Source organism: Pagrus major, chromosome 14, assembly GCF_040436345.1.
Source record: "Pagrus major chromosome 14, Pma_NU_1.0".
In the NCBI taxonomy this organism is placed as follows: domain Eukaryota; kingdom Metazoa; phylum Chordata; class Actinopteri; order Spariformes; family Sparidae; genus Pagrus; species Pagrus major.
This window is the reverse complement of record NC_133228.1, coordinates 9,512,884-9,531,946: the sequence shown is the minus strand read 5'-3', so window position 1 is coordinate 9,531,946 and position 19,063 is coordinate 9,512,884. Positions and strand designations below refer to the sequence as shown.

The 19,063-nt window shown below is 42.8% G+C and overlaps 2 protein-coding genes across 2 annotated transcripts in view; one reads left to right on the top strand and one right to left on the bottom strand.

Annotated features, from left to right (window-relative positions):
* syn3 (synapsin III) overlaps positions 1-19,063 on the bottom strand; it is a 114,096-nt gene that overhangs the window by 39,652 nt on the left and 55,381 nt on the right. The gene's annotated exons all lie outside the window — the stretch shown is intronic.
* Positions 1,399-18,133, top strand: LOC141008576 (metalloproteinase inhibitor 3). The gene is made up of 5 exons (XM_073481009.1): positions 1,399-1,722; positions 10,350-10,432; positions 12,387-12,498; positions 14,596-14,717; positions 16,871-18,133. Exons 1-5 carry the CDS (start codon positions 1,593-1,595, stop codon positions 17,066-17,068), a joined length of 645 nt encoding a protein of 214 aa, XP_073337110.1. The 5' UTR covers positions 1,399-1,592; the 3' UTR covers positions 17,069-18,133.

Below are 19,063 nucleotides of genomic sequence, written 5' to 3'. Positions count from 1 at the left end.
GTCGGAATAAAATGGGACTTAATGAGGCTGTGGGTCCCGCCACAGGTAGCACTGACGAGGAAAGTCAAAGAAAACTGGAGCCTTCGTTTGCCTTCACAGCTACCGTTTGTCACCTGGTTTCCTCTGTGGCTGCTGCAGACTGAAGGAATCTGGCTGCATCCTGTATTCACTACTTTGTTAGTATTACTAATTAAGTGGGCGTCAGTGGGTGGGCAGGATGACTAAGTGAGACTCAGGAGAAGTGAGCAAAAGGAAAGTGCTTTTACAGAAAAAAAAGAACAAACTAGACAATCTTCTGTATTATCTTGTTTATATTTAGGAGGAAGAATGTGTTACCAGGTTTCAAAACGTATTCGATGTGATGACACGATTAGTGAAATATTGAATATTGAAATATTTTGATAATTGATTAATTATTCAAGTCAAGTTCCAGCAATTGTGAGGATTTATTTTTAGACAAATAGTATAAGTTAAAGATGTTATCTCAGATTTTATTGTGATCGGCATTTGTCACAATTATCCAGCATATTATGTGCCAAACAGTCAATCAAGAAAATACTGTATTTACTCTGTGATGGAAATGATTGTAAACTTGCATACCTCCGCCAACAGTCCCCTTTAATTCAATCAAGCCTAATCAAATATCAAATTTGACAGCCTCACTCTAAATTTTGGACCACCCACAACTTCTTAACAATAATTCAAACTCACCAGATGTAGGATCTGACTCAAATTGTACTCACACCCTGAAAAATGTACAAAAATTTGGAAAAATGCCCGATCACACAAGTCTCTCTGGGCCGAGACACATCCTCCATCCAAGTTTTGTGGAAATCTGTGCCGTAGCTTTTATGCAATGTATACGTAATCTACCTGTCGCTGAAGATGAAGATCAATTTCGCACACATTTCAAGCCAATCATGTGAAACTGTGTGTGGCTATTTCTATATTTATACTAGTTTAACATCCATTTTAATATAAGTCTGCGTACTGTAAAGTTTATGTTCCTTATATTAGATAATTAAATATTTGATGTTAGTTACACTGCAGCGTGGGAAACATTAATCAAGCACAGCTTTTTCAATCAAGTAACACCTTTCAAACTCTTCTCATCACATCTGTCACTCTCACTGTGTATGATGAAGTCCAAGTGTGCATGAACATTATACTTCTATATGCCTGTTCATCTTTGAAAACATTATGTACCTCGACCTTTTTTTTTTTGTCTGTCTGGGAAAATAAGACTAAGTTCCAGTATGTCATCGCGTCTGCGATTCCTAATGGCATCACCGGCCGCTGATTGGCCGCCCCTCCCGCGAGCTGCAGAGGTGGAGAGGGGCGTGAACGTCTCTCCGGCGCGCTATATGTACGGCTGTGCGCCTCTCCGGGATCAGGGAGAAACGCTCCAGCGAGGCGAGAAGCACCAGCGACGACAAGCACAGAGAGACAGCAGAGACTTGGACATTACCCGCAGCCGTTCACTCCAGCACTACAGCAGCAGCCTGTGCGCGCAGCGGATCCACACGGACTCCATACTACACTTTATTCCAGCAGCAGAAGCAGAGAGGAGCGGGAAAAAAAAGTTTGGAGAAATGCAGTCAGTGTACCAGCACCTGATCAGGCTGCTGTTTGTCTTCAGCAGCCTGCACCTTCACCAGCTGACGGAGGGCTGTTCGTGCGCTCTGACGCACCCGCAAGACGCGTTCTGCAACTCCGACATAGGTATGTAACGGCTCACACCGCCCGCTTTACTGCCATAAACCAGTGTGGTTTTTTATTTTCTCTGAGAGCACGTTGGGATAAGAGTCAACACACGAGTGGGGAACTGATCTGCAGTCAGTTCACAGCATGCATTCTTTTGGTAGAGCTTGTTGTCAGATACATTTCTAGAAACACAAGTTGGAATTGAGATGTATGGGGTCATTTTTCATCAAATAGTCCTACTTTTTTTACTTTCAGTCAAATGTTAACACCAGAACATTATATTATGGCTCTCTCCACTATATAACTGCTAAGAATCAGGTTCTGTCTCCACTGTTTGACTGAAATATAACAACTTCTGGGTTTGGTTAGTGATAGACATTAATGAAGGATGCCAAACTCACAAAGATCCACTAACATTTCCTTGGTTTTCATCTTGATTTTATGATATATTTTCTCCATCTTCTCAAGCAACTAATATCTCTGTGTGTGGCTCATGATCTGACCCACAGTCACTTCAGATGTTTCAAATCCAGCTTATTTATCTGCACGCTCTGGTATTTCCCTGTCAGACGTCCACCTGGTTGTAACTCAGACATGCCCGGCCTCTGCTCCACAAACACTGGACGAGACGGGTTTACATAGCTTGTTTTACCGCCTGGTTATGCTTTCTCTGACTCCCCAGGATAATATGAACTTAGGATCTGGCTTAGCCTGGAACGCCGGTCCAACCTGGCCTCTGTTTTTGGATAACACTGGTTAAAGACTCTGGGATTAAATGATCTGCCCCTGCGGGGAGAGAGGGGAGTGTGTTGTTGGGTTGAGATGGGGGGGTGAAATGTTTGAGACAGTACAGGAGGGCAGCTGATTTCTTTGTGAGGATGATTTTTTTGACTGATAACCTGCCACACATGTACGATCACATTTGCAAAGGCAGATGCTGAGGCTGTTTTTGAGGGCAGTTGATATTTTTGCTTCAATATCATTTGACCCAAAAACCGTCATGAGGCTCTCTGAAACCATGACACACTATCAAACAATAATCTCTCAGTTTAAACTGAGCACACACACACGCACACAAATTGCAGCCATGTGTATAGACCATGTGTTTACCCTATCGCCTAGTGTCTGCTAACACGTTGCGAGGGAAGTCCTAGTTTCTGCAGGAGACGCCCCTACACACACACAGGCACACACACACACAGGCACACACACACACACACACACACACACACACACACACACACACACACACACACATGCATAGATGTCACTTTTTATGATGTTGCACTTACAAGCGGTCACCAGTAGAGGCTGATAATGACAGATTACACATCTTTTAATGATGCTATAGCATCACAAGGAACCAAAACAAACTTTTTTAATTATATTATATTTAATTACATTTTAGTGTTTTATTTCTTGTTTTTTTTATTTTGTCATTAAAGGGCTAGTTTGACATTTTAGGAAATATGCATAACTGCTTTTATTGCAAGGGGAAAATCTATGCAACACTCATGTCCATATGGTATTGCTTAGCTTAGCTTAGCAAGATGTAAGCTAGACTAATATAATTTAGTTTTTATGCTGGTATTTATATAAATGAAATAAAAAATGATATAACATGTTAACTCTTGAGCTTTAGAGTGATGGTGAGATAATACTGTTAACTAGCAAGGCTAGCTGTTTCCAGTCTGTATGCTAAGCTAAGCTAACCAGCTGCTACCTTTAGCTTTAAAGTCAACACAATCATGAGAGTGGTATCAGTCGTCTAATCTAACTCAGGCAGAAACAAAAACTATTTAACTACTCCCTTCAATTCTACCTTATTCTGTCTGAATATGTGAAAACATAAATCCTTTATAGCCAGTAATAATATTTCTTGCCCCTTTCAATCCTCCCATCTGAGAAAACTGCCTCTCTCCTGAACTGATCTCTTGTTGTTTTACACTTCTCAATGATCCCACTGCAACAAGAAATACTTCACATTACACAGGACATAACACGCTGTTAAAATGCAGTTTCATTAGCAGTGTCCTATTAACTCAATGCATCACTGTACTGCGTGGCTTTCCTTTTACAAAAAGACTCCTCCAAATCCAACATGAGGCTTCTTCGCCTAGATTTTCAGCACACAACCAGCATTTTTTTGTAGGCGAAGGTCTCTTCTTTTAGTCCTGACGTGGGTGGGAACTCACAATGATGCTTTGGTGAATCCTCTGCAGAGTCTTGTAGGGGAGGAGGTGCAGGTTTGGCCTACTAGCCTGATATTTTAACTCGCTGGATCCAAAATGGTCACTCTGTCTCTTGCTCTAGGGTAACCCCTGATCACAAGGTCTGTGGGAGCGTCTTCAGCCAAGTGACCTGGTTGGAGGGAGTGAAAATGCCGCTTCAACAAACACTCATGCGATGCCTTTTGCAGTCCTTCAGATAGCTCATGGTGTTGGCACCCGCTGAGATTTGCCGGTGTAGAATGTGGGACTGACTTCAATGGGCGCACTGATCAGTCGTGAGCCCCACAAATCCTGTTTCCAAGGTCCCAGCTTAGCTCTAGATGTGCTTTGAATGCTCACAGTTCCTCTTAAACTTCGGTCCTCTGAGGGAAACCCTCCTGAATCATCGTTTGGATGTAGATCACAAAGGTCAGGGCTAGTAACATTCAGTAATCGGGGTCAAATTTACGTCTTTCACGATGTGTGTAGGAAGCCTGGATGGTTTGAAGTGATCCAGCCTCACAATATTGAGTCATTCTTCCAGTTTTGGCCTAAATACTGGTTTCATCCCCAGGCTAATGTCAGAGCAAACATCATGTTCAGCACTACACTGCATCAGTGTGATCCTCCCGTTCTGGTTCGTCCTTTCATTTATTGCCAATTTCTATCACCTCAAACTAAAACCTTTCTGTTCAAGTTCTGCTCGTGTCACCAAGCCGAGTTGAAACGCTGAGACGTGGAAAACAAAAAAAAAAAGTATGGGGTTGAAATGCTAATGTGGCGAGGGAGAAACCCTGTAATTCTCACCGTCGACATCAAAGGCGACAGGCCTGAATCTTCCCAATTTAAGACCCGTACTTGAGTTCAAAGCGTTTTGCTCTTGTTTTCTTGGCCCTGACCCATAATCACCCACAGGCACTCCACTGGATGAATCACAATTAGGTTAGGTTTGGAAATTGGGTTATTGGAGGCTGTCTTACTTTATTTGACAAGTTTTAAATTGAAATATTCGAGAGCATGAAGTTGCTCCAAGTAGTAGTTTCGGCTCAACTTTATTAGTGTCTGGCTTTCCCTTCATTTTGATGGTGGTATCACTTTCTTGGCAGCCTTTTGAGTACTTGCTGATCAAGTGTCAGGTTTGTTGTTTGTATTCAGAGAACTACAAGTGGGAAGTGCCTTTGGATGAGAGAGCCTGTCAGGTTCCCCTGCCTAACATACCTGGGCACCAGGCGATGACCTGGCTGCTTTCTTGTGCAGAGACCTAGTTGGCTGCTATTAGGCAGCTGGGTTAAAGCAGCCTATTCACAAGGGGAAATGAGCAGCGCTTGTTTTTCCAAAGCCCTCCGAAAGCAAGATTAGAGGCCCGGCAGTAAACTTTGACCCTGAGATTTAATATCGCTTCGTAACGACGGGTTCCCAAGCGCTCTGGGTGACGGGAGAAAACCTTTACATGCTTGCGCCATGAACCAGGTCAGTTGCTGAGGATTAGCATTGTGTGTGTGTGTGTGTGTGCTCAGTTTAGGACCGGGCCATTGAGAGAAACGGATCCCATCCTGCTGCGGGTATTTTGTTGCGCATAGAGGAGCTCTGTCAAACAAGTGCAGCGTAGCAGGTTTAAAGTGATGCACGGCCTTGGGCTTTGTGACAGCTCTCTCCTGGTACCACTACATCCTCCTCTTTCTACTAATGAATTATGTAGCATTTAGTTAAATCACTACTCCCTCTGTCAGCCATCCCAACCCCCCCATTCTGCAGGTCAACAGGTGACGGATGATAACCTGAAGCCAGGAGTCCTGCTATGAGAGGCATTATATAAGCTTGGATCAGATATCTTCAGTTTTCCCAAAAGTGAGTTAAAATGCGATGAGATGTCAGAGGTCCTGGATTCCGTACAGGCCTGGGATGTTCGTCCACTGAGCCAGGCGTATCAAATCTCCAGTGCGGCCCTCCCTTCTCTGATGACCACGCAGTCCATCAAGGGGGTTGGTGTTTTTAAACAGGAGGCCAGCACAGGGGGCGATGGGCATCAGCCCAGCACACACTACACGTGATGATGCATGGGCTATTACACCACAGATCAATGGTTCGATCAGCTTCAGCTGTAATTCAGCTATACTTTAAAGGCAGCATTGAGTTATTCCACCTCTGTCGACCTCGTAATACAATTTCCCTATACAAGTCAGACTTTTTACTCCAGGAGGAGATCGAACTACAAACAGAAATGTAATTAAATATTGGTATTTGAACAACAGTTATGTAATCATCAGTATATCATCATCATCATCATCATAGTAGTGTGTCAAGTAGAGTGTCGCCTAAGTGGCATTATCATTGAATTTGCTGACAATGTTTTCATTGCAAGTTACATGAATCTGACCAAATTTAAGGTAAATTTGAAGAATTGGTGAAATGATCATTGCTGGACATGTTGTGACATGAACAGACCACCGTAGGCAGCGATTTAAAACTCCGTCCCTGCTTCACAGGCTGTCTGAGCGTTTTGCCAACCAGTGAGTGGACGTTCCAGGCTTTTCTGCTCCGGCGTGTCAGTTTCAGTGTTTATTTTTGAGCGTGGTAGTGTGTCGTCCTGAGAATTCCTCTTCCTCCCACTCACCTCCATAAACTTGGACCACTTTCTGCATACTAGAACCAGCGACACTCGCCCTGCGCCTTGCTTTCTTTTCTCTCCCTCACACTCACACACATAAATGAGTAACCTTATTCTTGTCATGCCTGCAGTTTGCCACATTGTACGTAGGCTGAAATAAATGTTTAACTAAATTACATGCTCACCTTAAGATTGAGCATTTGCATTTGCGCTTGTGTAATCCCCTGCTTTAGGCGAGAGGTGCCGAGTGAAAAAATGGATTCAGTTCTTCTTTTTTCTGTCAGACCCTGGTTACCTCTCTTATCACGAAAAAGCCTCCCACTCTTGAAAATGTGTGTCAGATCCTCTGCAGGAGATGAATACTTGTGCGTCACAGCGCTGGCCTGTAAATCCTCATGTTTAGCAAAGTAAGAAGGAGAGAAACGCTGATTATTCAACCAAACTACATTAACTACAGGGTTATTAACTTCTAAAATAAAGCCTTGTGCCAACTGCTGTGGGCTGTACAGTATGAGGCGCTCACTGTGGAAGCTGACAGCATGTCAAAACTGAAAGCTGTGCACAATGGCTGCAGTTGCATTATATTTACCAGCACAAACAGTGTTCAAATTTCATTTTTAGGATCTTTAGGAATCACGAAGACAAATGCGGTTACAAAGATAAGCACTTTAGCTGCCTGATGTCCTGCTGTAATCACCATATTAACCTAGTGGTGTAAACTAATGTACAAATTAAACTATCTAGATAATCGATTTATCATTTCAGTCGTTTATTAAGCGAAAGGTTCAGTCAGTTGGTGGTTCCAGCTTCTTAAACGTAAGGATTAGATATTTTTCTTTGTCATTAATGATGGTAAATGAAGAATCTTTGGTTTTTGGACTGTTGGTTGGACAAAAACAGCAATTTGAACTCAATTAATCTAGAAAAATATCGTTGGATTAAGTATGTAGACGTACAGTATGTACATAAAAAGAGGCATTGTAGTAAACTGAAGAAACCAGACTTTTATCTACACAGTTCCTCCGTAGTTTCTGTGAGCTCACCTGATGAAACTGGGTTAAATAAACACTCGTAACACAGCCTTTTTGACGTGAGAAGGCAGCCCTGCGTTTGTACATAAATATAACTGCCGAAATGTAGAGGAGGTCAAGGGGTCACTGCAGGGGGAATGACACAAACCCTCTGTCTCTGCAGCAGCTGAGGCCCTTCACACATTCCTCTGGGCGATGGCACCATCACCGGCCAATTAGTGGCTGCCGTCTAACAAGAGGGGTCCTATCTGGATGTACTTCAGTGAAATCAGCTGACCTGTGGCCCCCCAAACGCGAACATTTGTTTCTCCTGAGGGTTGGTTTTGAGGTCAGGCCGGAGTAGGAAACTAGGTTTTGGGGTGACACTTAAAATAACAGCAGCAGTGTATTTAACAGAGGCAAAAGTATCCTCATGTATCCGCACATTCCTCTGTAATTGTGCCCCGGTTCCTCTGTAATCGCAGCGGCGTACGTCTGTCAAACAGCGTTTGGGTACATTTAGCAGAGGCCCATCAGGCAATGGCGCTCTTTAGTTCATATCAGAAAGAGTTGACAGATTAATGGATCAGATGTTCTGCGGCAAGTTATCGTGAAAGGTCAAACAGCGGAAGGCAGGCAGGGGGTTTGTACATTAATACCAAAAGGTCTGAAGTTACATTAATTTGACTCGGTTGTGTGATTTATTGTGACACAATGATGGCAGGTGAGTGTGTCCTCACATGCACTTTAAAAGATTTTTTCCATTTTGCAGCTCTGTAGCGCTGCATGTTTAAGGAATATGAAAATTCAGTCATTATATAATCATTTCTGGAGCTTCACAGCAAAACAGCACCGCGGCATTCTCCTAAATGACTGAAGTAGATGGGGGCTTGTTCTCGAACATTAAGAAGAAGAAGAAAAGCCAAAGCATGGCTCCATACAGCTTGTCCAGCATAATCCAAGTCACCAGTAGCCCCGAGACCATCAGTTGAACTTCAGACGAGGTGTGCTCTAAAGCTTTTAGTGAAGATTTTGGCTTTAAAAATGTCGTAAATGACGTCTTTTCAAATCATTTTTGGATCTCAGAGACTTTGATTACTTGGATATATGTTTTGCTCATTAGTTTTTTTTACATTTTAAAGTTCCCCTTTACTCCAGTTGTTTCAGAGAATACTGCGACACTTATTTGCTGTGAAGCTCCAGAAATGTTTTGTGGACTGCAAAACTTCAGCCGACTTTCCATCTGCATGGGGTTGAGTAGATGATGAGGTGAACTTATCCTTTAATGTAATGAAATTTTGAACAGATACTCATGGTACCCCGAGGATGAACCCTACTGACTTTGTTGATGCCTAGTGCCGCCATGAGGTTGAAACTTGTTGTTTTCAGCAGAATATATCAAAACCTATTCAGTGGAACGCCATCAAGTTTTAAACAGACATTCGTGGTCTCCAGAGGATGAATGTTTCTTTAACTTTGACCTCCTGGCTTTTCATCAAGTGCCATTATCAGCTCAAAATTAGTCTTTGCCCAATACTCAGCCTCAGCTTTACTTTGTGTGTAGTGTAACTTAGCTAATGTTTGCATGCTAAACTAAGGCGGTGAACAGTACTTGCTAAACATCAGCATATTCGTGCTGTCAATGTATGCATGTTAGCATGCTCATGTTAGCATTACCGCAAAGCACAGCCTGAAGGAGTAAATGTAAAAGAATTGGCCATGTTCCTTTTTAATTTGGTCATACTGGCTCAAAATAAGATTTTTTTAGGGTTATTCAAATAAACGCTCGGTTCAAGTTGGGGTCCTCATGTCCAAAATAAATGTGTGGTCACCACTTTTGGGTGGCCGTGCTGTAACTGCTTCCTGTTTTGAGTTTTATTTTTACGTCCATTTCCATTTGCCTGGAAGTAGCACAGCTAAAGCAACACGGACCAAACAGAAGATGCCACATGCCTAATTTCTTCCTCCGGCCGAAAAAGAATGAAAGGCTTCTCATTTTTTTCCTTTTCTGGGGAATGTGCGCCCCCAAAGAATGTGTTAAGGAAATTCCACCGGGAGAAGATAACAAACATAGCCAGTGTTAGTTGTGTCTGCGGCCGGTCGGCTGTGGGCAGCAGGTGAACTTCACAGAGGATTGACTGCTTATGCAGGGCCCGCAGCTCTGGTTAGACTCTATTCACCGGCTTGTATTATCACTCGTTTCTACGCCCCCGCCTCGTTCGCCTTCCACAATAAGCCCCCTTACTCCAACATGAGTGAAAGCAAACAAATCAAGGTCGCCGCTGAGCGTTTTCACCTCTCAGACGTTTACATGAGGGTCTTGCACACAGATTAGATCTTTTTCAAGCCCTGATCCCAATATAGAAGGAACCCTGTTTCAACAGAGGAGAGGCACTGCACCGGTTCCCCTCGCAGGACTCTGATCTGGTGTTTTTTAAATCAGCGAAAAGATAATTCGACTCAGGTTTTCCTGTAAAGTTCCATTTCAGATATAACACCAGCAGTGAGAATGAAGCCTTGGTATATGGACGAGGCCTCTTCTCCTCTAATTCCTGTATCAAACTCAGAAGTCCCAGTAGTGTTTTTTCCCATTGGCCTCCCTTGGCACACAGCAGCAATGCAGAAAATCGGATAAACGGATTAACTGTGGTGCCAACCTCGTCCTGAAATGGTATTTATAATGGGTTTGCTAATGCCTCCTACTGGCCGAGGCAGTGTGTTATTTTAATGGCTTGGAGTGGAAAGCTCAAAGTTATATGTTAGAGGAATGTGACAGTCTGCTCTGATCGTTCACCAGTCTGTCTCCTCTCTTCACAGTGATTCGAGCCAAAGTGGTCGGCAAGAAGCTCCTGAGAGATGGACCGTTTGGAACGATGCGCTACACCGTCAAGCAAATGAAGGTGAGAGCACTGTTACTCTGCCGAAGTGCTGCTGAGCAAGACACTGAATCTCTATCAACTTTAAAGGAATAGTAGATACATTGGCAAACTGAGCTGAGTATGAAGTGCTAGAGCAAGTACATTTAGCCTAGCCTAACATAAAGTTAGCGTAGCTTAACATACAACAAACAAGATGCAGCTTAATTGTTTTTTGTTTTGTTTTTACTTTGGACACAACTCAGCTAGCTGTTTGCCCCTGCTTTCAGGTTTTATGGTAGGCTAGGCTAAGCTAACGCTACTGGCTCTAGCTTCATATTCAGCTTACACACCTTAGTTTAACAGCAGAAACAGCTAGCCTGTCTACACCTCTAAAGCTAGTAATTGGCAATTAGCACACTGCTTCTTTAGCTAAGCTAAGCTAATTGTCCTATTGCTGTTGGTCCGTACTTAGCATGCAGTTATGTCAAAGGTATCAATCCTCATATCTAACACTGGACAAGGAGGCAAGGTGGTGTATTTCACAAAGTGTTGAACTATTCCTTTCACTGTTGTGTAGGTAAGTTGTGTAGCACATGCATCATATTCACAGCCAGTTAGCCATTTTGGGATGCCATGTTCTTTTCTGCTGGGCTCTGTTAAGGATCAAGACAAATAAATGGGCGTAATCCTAACTAGGACTTTTAAATAATTGGCTTAGGTGTCAATGTCCTCAGCTGACTTTAACATCATTATTATTATTGTTCTATTTTTAATTTTGCCCCTTACATGTATTTAATAGATGATGTTTTTGCCTCTCCTCAGCGCTCAATGAAACCACGTGACAAATTCTTCTTTATATAACCCATTCTTATTGTAACCACAGGGCCATTGCAGTAAGAGTGTTATCACCATGAAATAAGAACAAACCTATTATTCTCCCATTTATGAATGCTCTTTGATCACGTATTTAAAAGCTCCGGCACATAAAATGTCATCCGCTGGATGTGGCAGGAACCCCTTTAGTTACAAGACTGTCTCTCCGCCCCCTCAGCTGCTGTGTGATAGCTGAAAAGCAGTTCGGGATACTTAGCCTGAAAGCCTGTTCTTCACTTCCTCTGTATTCTTACATAACGCTGCATATTTCTGACAGATGCTGACATCGGCCTGCTGCTCAGACAGGAGCCAGGCCGGAGGATTAGCGAGCTTACAGGCATTACAGCTCAACCAAACTCCTCACTCAGAGTGTAAACATTTCAACAGAGTCATGCGCCGCATCGGTACGATCCCAGTTCGTACAAAAGCATTAAGTGGCCTCTTGTTACTGAAGCACACCAGTCATCACTGTAAGGATTATCCTCAGGAATTAGATGTGACCTTTGCACCTCTCGGGTTATTTATTTGTATTACAGTCTGCTGGTTTATACTGCAAACAGTGGTTTTCCTTGTGGGCTATAATAGTGTACAATTCTCTCCAAGTTTCAACAAATCCTATGAGACAAATGCCTTTGGCTTTCCCAAACCTCCACAGTTTCGGGCTTAAGAAACAGTTTGTTCTGCTTTTCTAGGAGCGACACGTATAAACAGGGATTTCCTGTTGTTCCCAGACAAATAAATTACACTGAAAAAATCCCAACAGTTCTCAGGGCAAACACTGACTGTTAGCTCCACATACCTGAGCTGAATAGAAGGAGCCGGGTTCCAGGGTTTAGCAGTGACCTTGCCAAAACGGCATCAAAGTCGAAGCACATTACACAACGTAATTATGTTATCTATGATTGAGTTAAGGGCACAGCCTAATACTCCCTCTCCCGTGAGGCATTCTTTAAGGAATGTCATCTGATAAAGCTGGCGTGCGCTTTTCATTCCAGATTTATTTATGGGTGGAGGTGGAGTCCGGGGTGTAGTTGCCAGTGTGAGGGGTTCACAATATTGCTCTTTTAAATTCAGGTTTTAACTCAACAATTAAAAACAAATTCAATGTCCTTGTGTCTTGCAGATGTACAAAGGATTCGACAAAGTCCAGCACGTGCAGCACATCTACACAGATGCTTCAGAGAGTCTGTGCGGCGTTAAGTTCGACATCAACAAGTACCAGTACCTGATCACAGGTGAGCTCACTGTCTGACTTTGGATAGTTAATTTATATATATATATATATATATATATATATATATATATATATATATATATATATATATATATATATATATATATATATATTATACTATGTTACTAAAAATGTTTGTTGCAATATTACAGGGTAGAATCCAATGTTTTTGGTGCTTGAACCATATGAGGGAGTAAAGTCAGATTAAAAACAGCATGGTCAAAATCAAAGCAGCAGATGCTGAGATATTCTGTTTGCAAGAGACTTGCTTTTGGGATTCAACATTTGGGGAAATAAATGACACTTTTATCTAGTATCTATCTTTCTTTCAGTTCACGTTGAACTTATTTGCCAAGTTTGTGACACCACACAAACCTCCAAACCTCCGTCCCAGCCGGAGAGATGCTGAAAACATTTCAGTCATGTTACTGCTGCCAATAAACACTTGCTCCTTCTCTCGGGCCTTTCAGAGTTTTGCTAGCAGCAGTGCGAGTTTTTTTGGCCCAACGAACTCCCTCAGCCCTCTCCCCTCCAAGGACTTCTTCATTTGTCCTGTGACACAAACTTTCCCCCTATTTATAACCTGTCATTTGCCACTGTGCTCGCAGGCAAAGCAGGGTCACTTTTTTTTTCTTTTTACATTTTTGCACTCGTTTCCCTCATCTTCTCAGGCCAGAAACAGCAGAAGGCCGTTTTCTCTCTCTCACAACTTGTAATTAACAGCTAGCAGGAAGCGACTGGCGTTTTCCAGCAGAAGCTTTTTATGACTTGCTATTTCCAACAGAGGTGCAGTTTACTTTGGACCCTGCTGTGCTTGGCGTAAATAGCTAAGTCCCGACCTGTAAATACTGTAACTACACCCCCCCAGTGCAAGTGAATGAGCCGCCGTTGCCAGGCAGCGATGGCTATGTTTACCTGGCCTGGGTGCGAGTGACATCACTGACGTCTTTCCCTCCTCTCAAGGCGTCTATAATAAGTCGTGCATACGATGAAGACTTTATTACGCGCAATTTAAACGCACCAGGCCATGTGAGACGAGCTGCTCGGCTCTCCTTTGATCGAGCCCCGAGCGCTCCGGCCCTGATTAGTATTTTAGGAGCATGTCACACACTCAACACTATGTAATAAGCCCGAGAGTGACTCCAGTAATCCCAGTGCGGGGATGCGGGCCGAGCGGGAGGTTCAGGGGGGTTGAAGAAGCACATATTTGTGAGCTGTCAAATACCAGCGTGGTGACAACACGGTGAAGGAGACAGATGGTGACAAATCATGATGTTCCTGAGCGCTCGCGGGCCGCCGCGGTGCACCTGTCTCAGGAGTCCTTAAGCCGCAAACGGTCCGGCGCTAAAAATAGATGTCTGCTGACCTTTGGGTATTCAGAAATAGGGGTGCTGGTTTAATATGCGCTTACTGTATGAGATTGTCTTACCATACATAAACAAGTTGGATTGCTTGAGCGGTTTGTTTATGTTATCCTATGTTACACAGGGAGGATTATGAAATTAGACGAATAGCATTCACGGCCTCGTGGCTCAAGAGCAAAACAATTTCTCCAAAGGGAACTACTACATGATGCCAACTTTGATTAAGTGACGGCCAATCGGATTCACATATGTAAAGCTTCCTTAAAGCTTCAGCAAACACTAGAAATCTGGTTGCTGCTGTCAAGATGTTCACCACTTTGGTCCAGACTTAAATGTCTCGACAACTTTTGGACAGATTGCCATGAAATTTCGCACATATGTTTACACGAGCAGGTTTTGTTTGTTTTGTTTTGTTTGATAGAACATGTGCATGTTGGCATCGTCATTAGCATTTAGCAAGCTGCAGAATCACTAGCATGGCTGCACCTTTCAAAACAGCACCCGTCAGTCAGCCTTTCAGTATCTTAGACACTTGCGTCTGCAAAGGAGAGAAGTCTCATCCACACTACCTGATAAGCTGGACTCAGGTATTGACCCTGAATAAAAATCTTAAGAATGAAATCACAACAGAAAGTTTCCAAGTGGCACTTTCAAAAAAAAAAAGGAAACTGAGATAAAGATTCAACTTGTGTCTCAAAGCGTTAACCAATCCCCTCCCTTCATTCCTTCCTCAGGTCGTGTGTATGATGACAAGGTCTACACGGGGCTGTGCAACTTCAACGAGCGGTGGGAGCGCCTCTCATTGGCCCAGAAGAAAGGCATCAACCATCGCTACCAGCTGGGCTGCAACTGCAGGGTGAGTGGAAACCAGCAACCTCTGCCCGGCAAGAACAAGGAAGATGAGGGGAGAGGAGGGAGGAGGAGGATCAAGAGAAGAAGGAGCTAGAGCTTCCGGCTCCTTCATTTCACTCACTAAAGTATAAATACAACCGGTTGACCGCTTATGTAAAGTCTACTTATTAATGATTATAGGAGGAAGGAAGTGCCTTTGAAGGCTATGTGACAGGTCAGACCAATTCAGGCTCATTAATGCTACTGTTCAACAGAGCAAAACTAATTTACTGAAAGTGACCTTCATGGTTACGTAGCTCTTGTACAGTACTATTGATACTGAGGCTGAATTATAAGCTTCAGCTCCACTATTACACAGCATGGATGTTCAGCACGGACAGAAATAGAGAGAAAACAAGTTTTACGAGCACTATTGGGAGTTATTTAATAACAGTTTTGGAATCAGTTCATCTCCTCATTCCCAGTTTTATGTGACTCAAACATGTAGCCTGCTGCTGTGCAGCTGTTGACCCGCCTCGTAAACGTCCTACTGTACAGCAGTGTCCTGGACATCTGCTTACACCATCGGCCCCTATCAGTATAAGTGGATTAGCAGAGAGACCTATTTGTTCCCAGTGCGGGCCAGCGTTGTAAACTTGTGTTCAGTGTGTTCATGGCAGCAGCCCAGAGGCATCCGGAGAAGGCCATCGATCAGCTGAGACCCCTGGCTGAGAGTCCGTAAGCACAGGCAGGCGTAAACATCATCACACTTTTTAAACTTTACTCCTCCGCATTTCTCCACAAATGATGATTTACTGCACTGGAAAGCAGGAAGCGTGTCGCACCGGTTAGAAAATTATTCCCCACACATCATTAAAACCACTCAAACCAGGAAGTTATGTCGAACATCTCTGAACCGTGGAGGACAAACTCTCCAGGCTTGAATAACAAAAACACCCAAAATGGGGAACACGCCCTCTAACTGGCTGATTGAATTTGCCGGCTCATTCAGATTCAGATAAGTGCGGCTGATGACTGAGTTTCGCTGTCACTTGACACTGCTTTTCCGTTCATCACCTCGGAGCCGTTGTGTGATTCTTCCTGTCAATTCACGCTGTACATTCATCCGTGAAGCTGCTTTTTTATTTGTGCGAGCACCTGGAGGTGTGACGCACGAAAGAGGCTCAATGAAATCTAACTGAATCATTAGGGAACTACAAAAACATCACCGCTTCAGGAAGATGGCTGACGTTAATTTAGCATCCCACAGCACAAAGCGTACGAATGCTTATTGGTTTTTGCACTTTAGTTATTTTTCAAAAGCTGAACTTACACACCTCATCTGTTCATCTGCTGCAGTAAGTGACTGTAAGCAAAATCTGAAAAGCTGTAGAGCAAAGACGAGATGTTCACCAAGCGCATGTTCACCCTTTTTATATTTTAACCAAATCGTACACTGACTTCCTGTCTTTGATTATTCAAGCTTATTGCTCTTGTAGAATTGTGACATTTTTCAGATGTTAATGGCTCATTAAGCTGACTCTACTTTGGCCTTTGCACAGACTTCTAGACTGTAGACTCACTGTTGTTGAAGTTAGCTTCCTTGAGAAAAATAAGCCGATATGTTGTTAAGAAACATGAAAAGAATGTCTTTCATTCTGGGAAAAATACTTATTTGCTTTCTTGTCATAGTTTAGGTGAAGAAACTGATACAACTCTCATGCTAAGGTTGAAGCTAGAGGCAGAGGACATTAGCTTACTTTAGCATAAACATTGTAAACTAGGCAAATGGCTAGCTTGGCTCTATTCAAAGTTTTAAAAAAGCCACCTACCAGAACACGTAACATGCTAAACCAACAAAATACAACTTGTTTTAGAGGTACTAAAGTTAACCCTATAAACTGTAAAGACCCTGTTTCCCCTTGTTTCCAATATTATGCTAGCTAAGCTAAGTGCCCCTGGCTCTAGTTGCATATTTAGCATGCAGACATGAGAGTGGTATCAGTCTTCTTATATAACTCTTGCTAAGAAAACATCAAAGTTTACTTTACCTTGCTGCTGACTTAACACAATTACTATATACCTGAAAAAGCAGTGAGTCTACACTAGTTGTTGCTAGTATGCAGTTTTGTTTCCTGCTTCATGGCTACATCTTTAGTTTCGCTTCTGTCTCTGTAGATTAAGCCCTGCCACTACCTGCCCTGCTTCGTGACCTCAAAGAATGAGTGCCTATGGACGGACATGCTGTCCCACTTCGGCTATCCCGGCTACCAGTCCCGGCACTACGCCTGCATCCAGCAGAAGGAGGGCTACTGCAGCTGGTACCGGGGCATGACCGCACGCGACAAAACCACCATCAACACCACCGACCCCTGAACCCCCAAAGCACCCTGCCTGAAATCCACTGCCGCCTCCCCTGACTCCGTCCCATCCCGATCACTTCTAGAGTATTACAGGACTCTTAAAGCTCACCGGCCTGGGTGACAGCCGCCTCTTTAAATGGGCAAAAAAAGAGAAAAGATCAAATCCATTACAGTGCCTGTTTCGTAGCACTTCTGATAGAAAACAATACCTTTTTTTTGTTTTGCAGATCGCCCTGTTGAACTGTATTATCATTTTCCCAAACCGCAAATCAAACAGTCCTTGCAACCAGCTGTCTCTGCAGGGTTCAGTCAGGTTAAAAAGGTGACAAAGACTGTGACCAACAAGAAATGTAAGACCTCAATCAAAGAACTTATCCCCAACAAGTATCAATAATTGTCATTGGCGTTAATTAGTGACATGCAGTTAGACTTCTGCTCATCTACCACTATGGTCTTTTGTGCTTTTGAGGCAGTTTATCTTCAAGGACTCTAAAAACTAAAGGTCATGATTCAAAGAAAAAAGTCCAGCCAATGATCACTACGTAAATCTGAGAGGGTGTTGCTACTGAACTGCGCTTGCTAGCATTAGACTCAGTTCTCTAAGAATCTTTCCAACAACACAGATCGAGAGCCGATGTGAGGTACGTTCTCCGAAAGTCGTACCTGTAATTTCGGCTCCAGAAATCCTTTTTGAAAATGGTATTGTTTTACAGTGAAGTATACATCGATTATGTTCAGTTTTTTACTGTAACATGTGTCTTTATGGATGGTGGTATTCTCTGCTTACCGGAACGTTTGCAATGTAACTCATTTTGCAGTTATATCACAAACAAACGCCCTTTCTGTTGAGCACAGACGAGTATCAGAAATGCTAAAAAAAAAAAGAAAAGAAAAAAAAAGAAGTCTGTCTGTTACAGTGCCAACGCAGGGAAGAGCTCACTTCTTGCAGAGATGGTGATATTTTATTTTTTGCTGTATATAACATAAGCTACAGAAATGAACTATCAACTCAGCTGAAACCTCTGTAATACGTTTATTTATATGTTTATTGGATTACTCTGTAACCATGTGGTATATCTGCAAAAAAAAAGAAGAAGAAAAAAAAGAATATAAAAACAGGTCAGAACTACATAGTGACAACCATCACAGCCTGTGCAACCGTCCAGAATGAAGGACCAGCATCTCCAATGGAACAGTACTTTGTTGTTAGCGTGATCGTAGTTCCCCCCCGACTGGTACTCTTCACCGATCCAATGAAAGTCAAGTATAAGCAGAGGTTTCAGACAATGAGATATTTTGTAAGTGTATATTCAATCTTTTTGTATTTAACTATTTCAAATGGACATTATATATATAAAGTAACATATTGTCACTAAATTCTCCACCTGTTCCCTTCACCTGTTTTTCTTATTTTGTTTCCCAGTGCTGTACCTTCAGTCCATTCCAATAACAGACACAGATTTGCCTCATGGGGAGTAACGGCCCCTTCATCACTAACATTACACACAAGCAGCACTTGAGAGTTGTTTGACATTTTTGAAAATATCCTCATTTGCTTTCTTGCTTACCACTTTTGGTATGAAGCTACAGCCCCTGTGAAAGCAATGTTTTTGCTCTTCTTGAGACAGACATCAGTAAGAGTCAACAGTTCTCCTACTGCTGATCTGATTTGGCCCATGATAAAGGTTGACAGACAGATGGTTCGTCCAATCACCTGCCAAGTATTTTTTTTGAAAGTGAGTGCCCTTTTCCAAACAGTTTCTAGCGGCTGCTTTCCAGATGGTTCGGTGTAACAAACCATCTGGCGCGTCAAGTTAAATGTAACCATCTTGCGACTGTAGCTTCATATTTGACGGACAGACATGAGAGTGGTAGAGAAAATTCTTCAGCAAGAAAGCAAATCAGCTTATTGCACAAGATGTCAAACAATATCTCTAAATCCATTCATCTCCATTCCAGAGTGCTGTTTTCCGTGACTTTCCTTCATGGGAAAACAGCACTTAGACAC

What these genes read in the sequence shown, in the direction of transcription:
- LOC141008576 (XM_073481009.1), top strand. Translation starts at nt 1,593, where the DNA reads ATGCAGTCAGTGTACCAGCACCTGATCAGGCTGCTGTTTGTCTTCAGC. An exon ending in ACACCGTCAAGCAAATGAAG is followed by an intron (nt 10,433 to 12,386) that starts GTGAGAGCACTG and finishes TGTGTCTTGCAG; the next exon opens with ATGTACAAAGGATTCGACAA. An exon ending in AGCTGGGCTGCAACTGCAGG is followed by an intron (nt 14,718 to 16,870) that starts GTGAGTGGAAAC and finishes CTGTCTCTGTAG; the next exon opens with ATTAAGCCCTGCCACTACCT.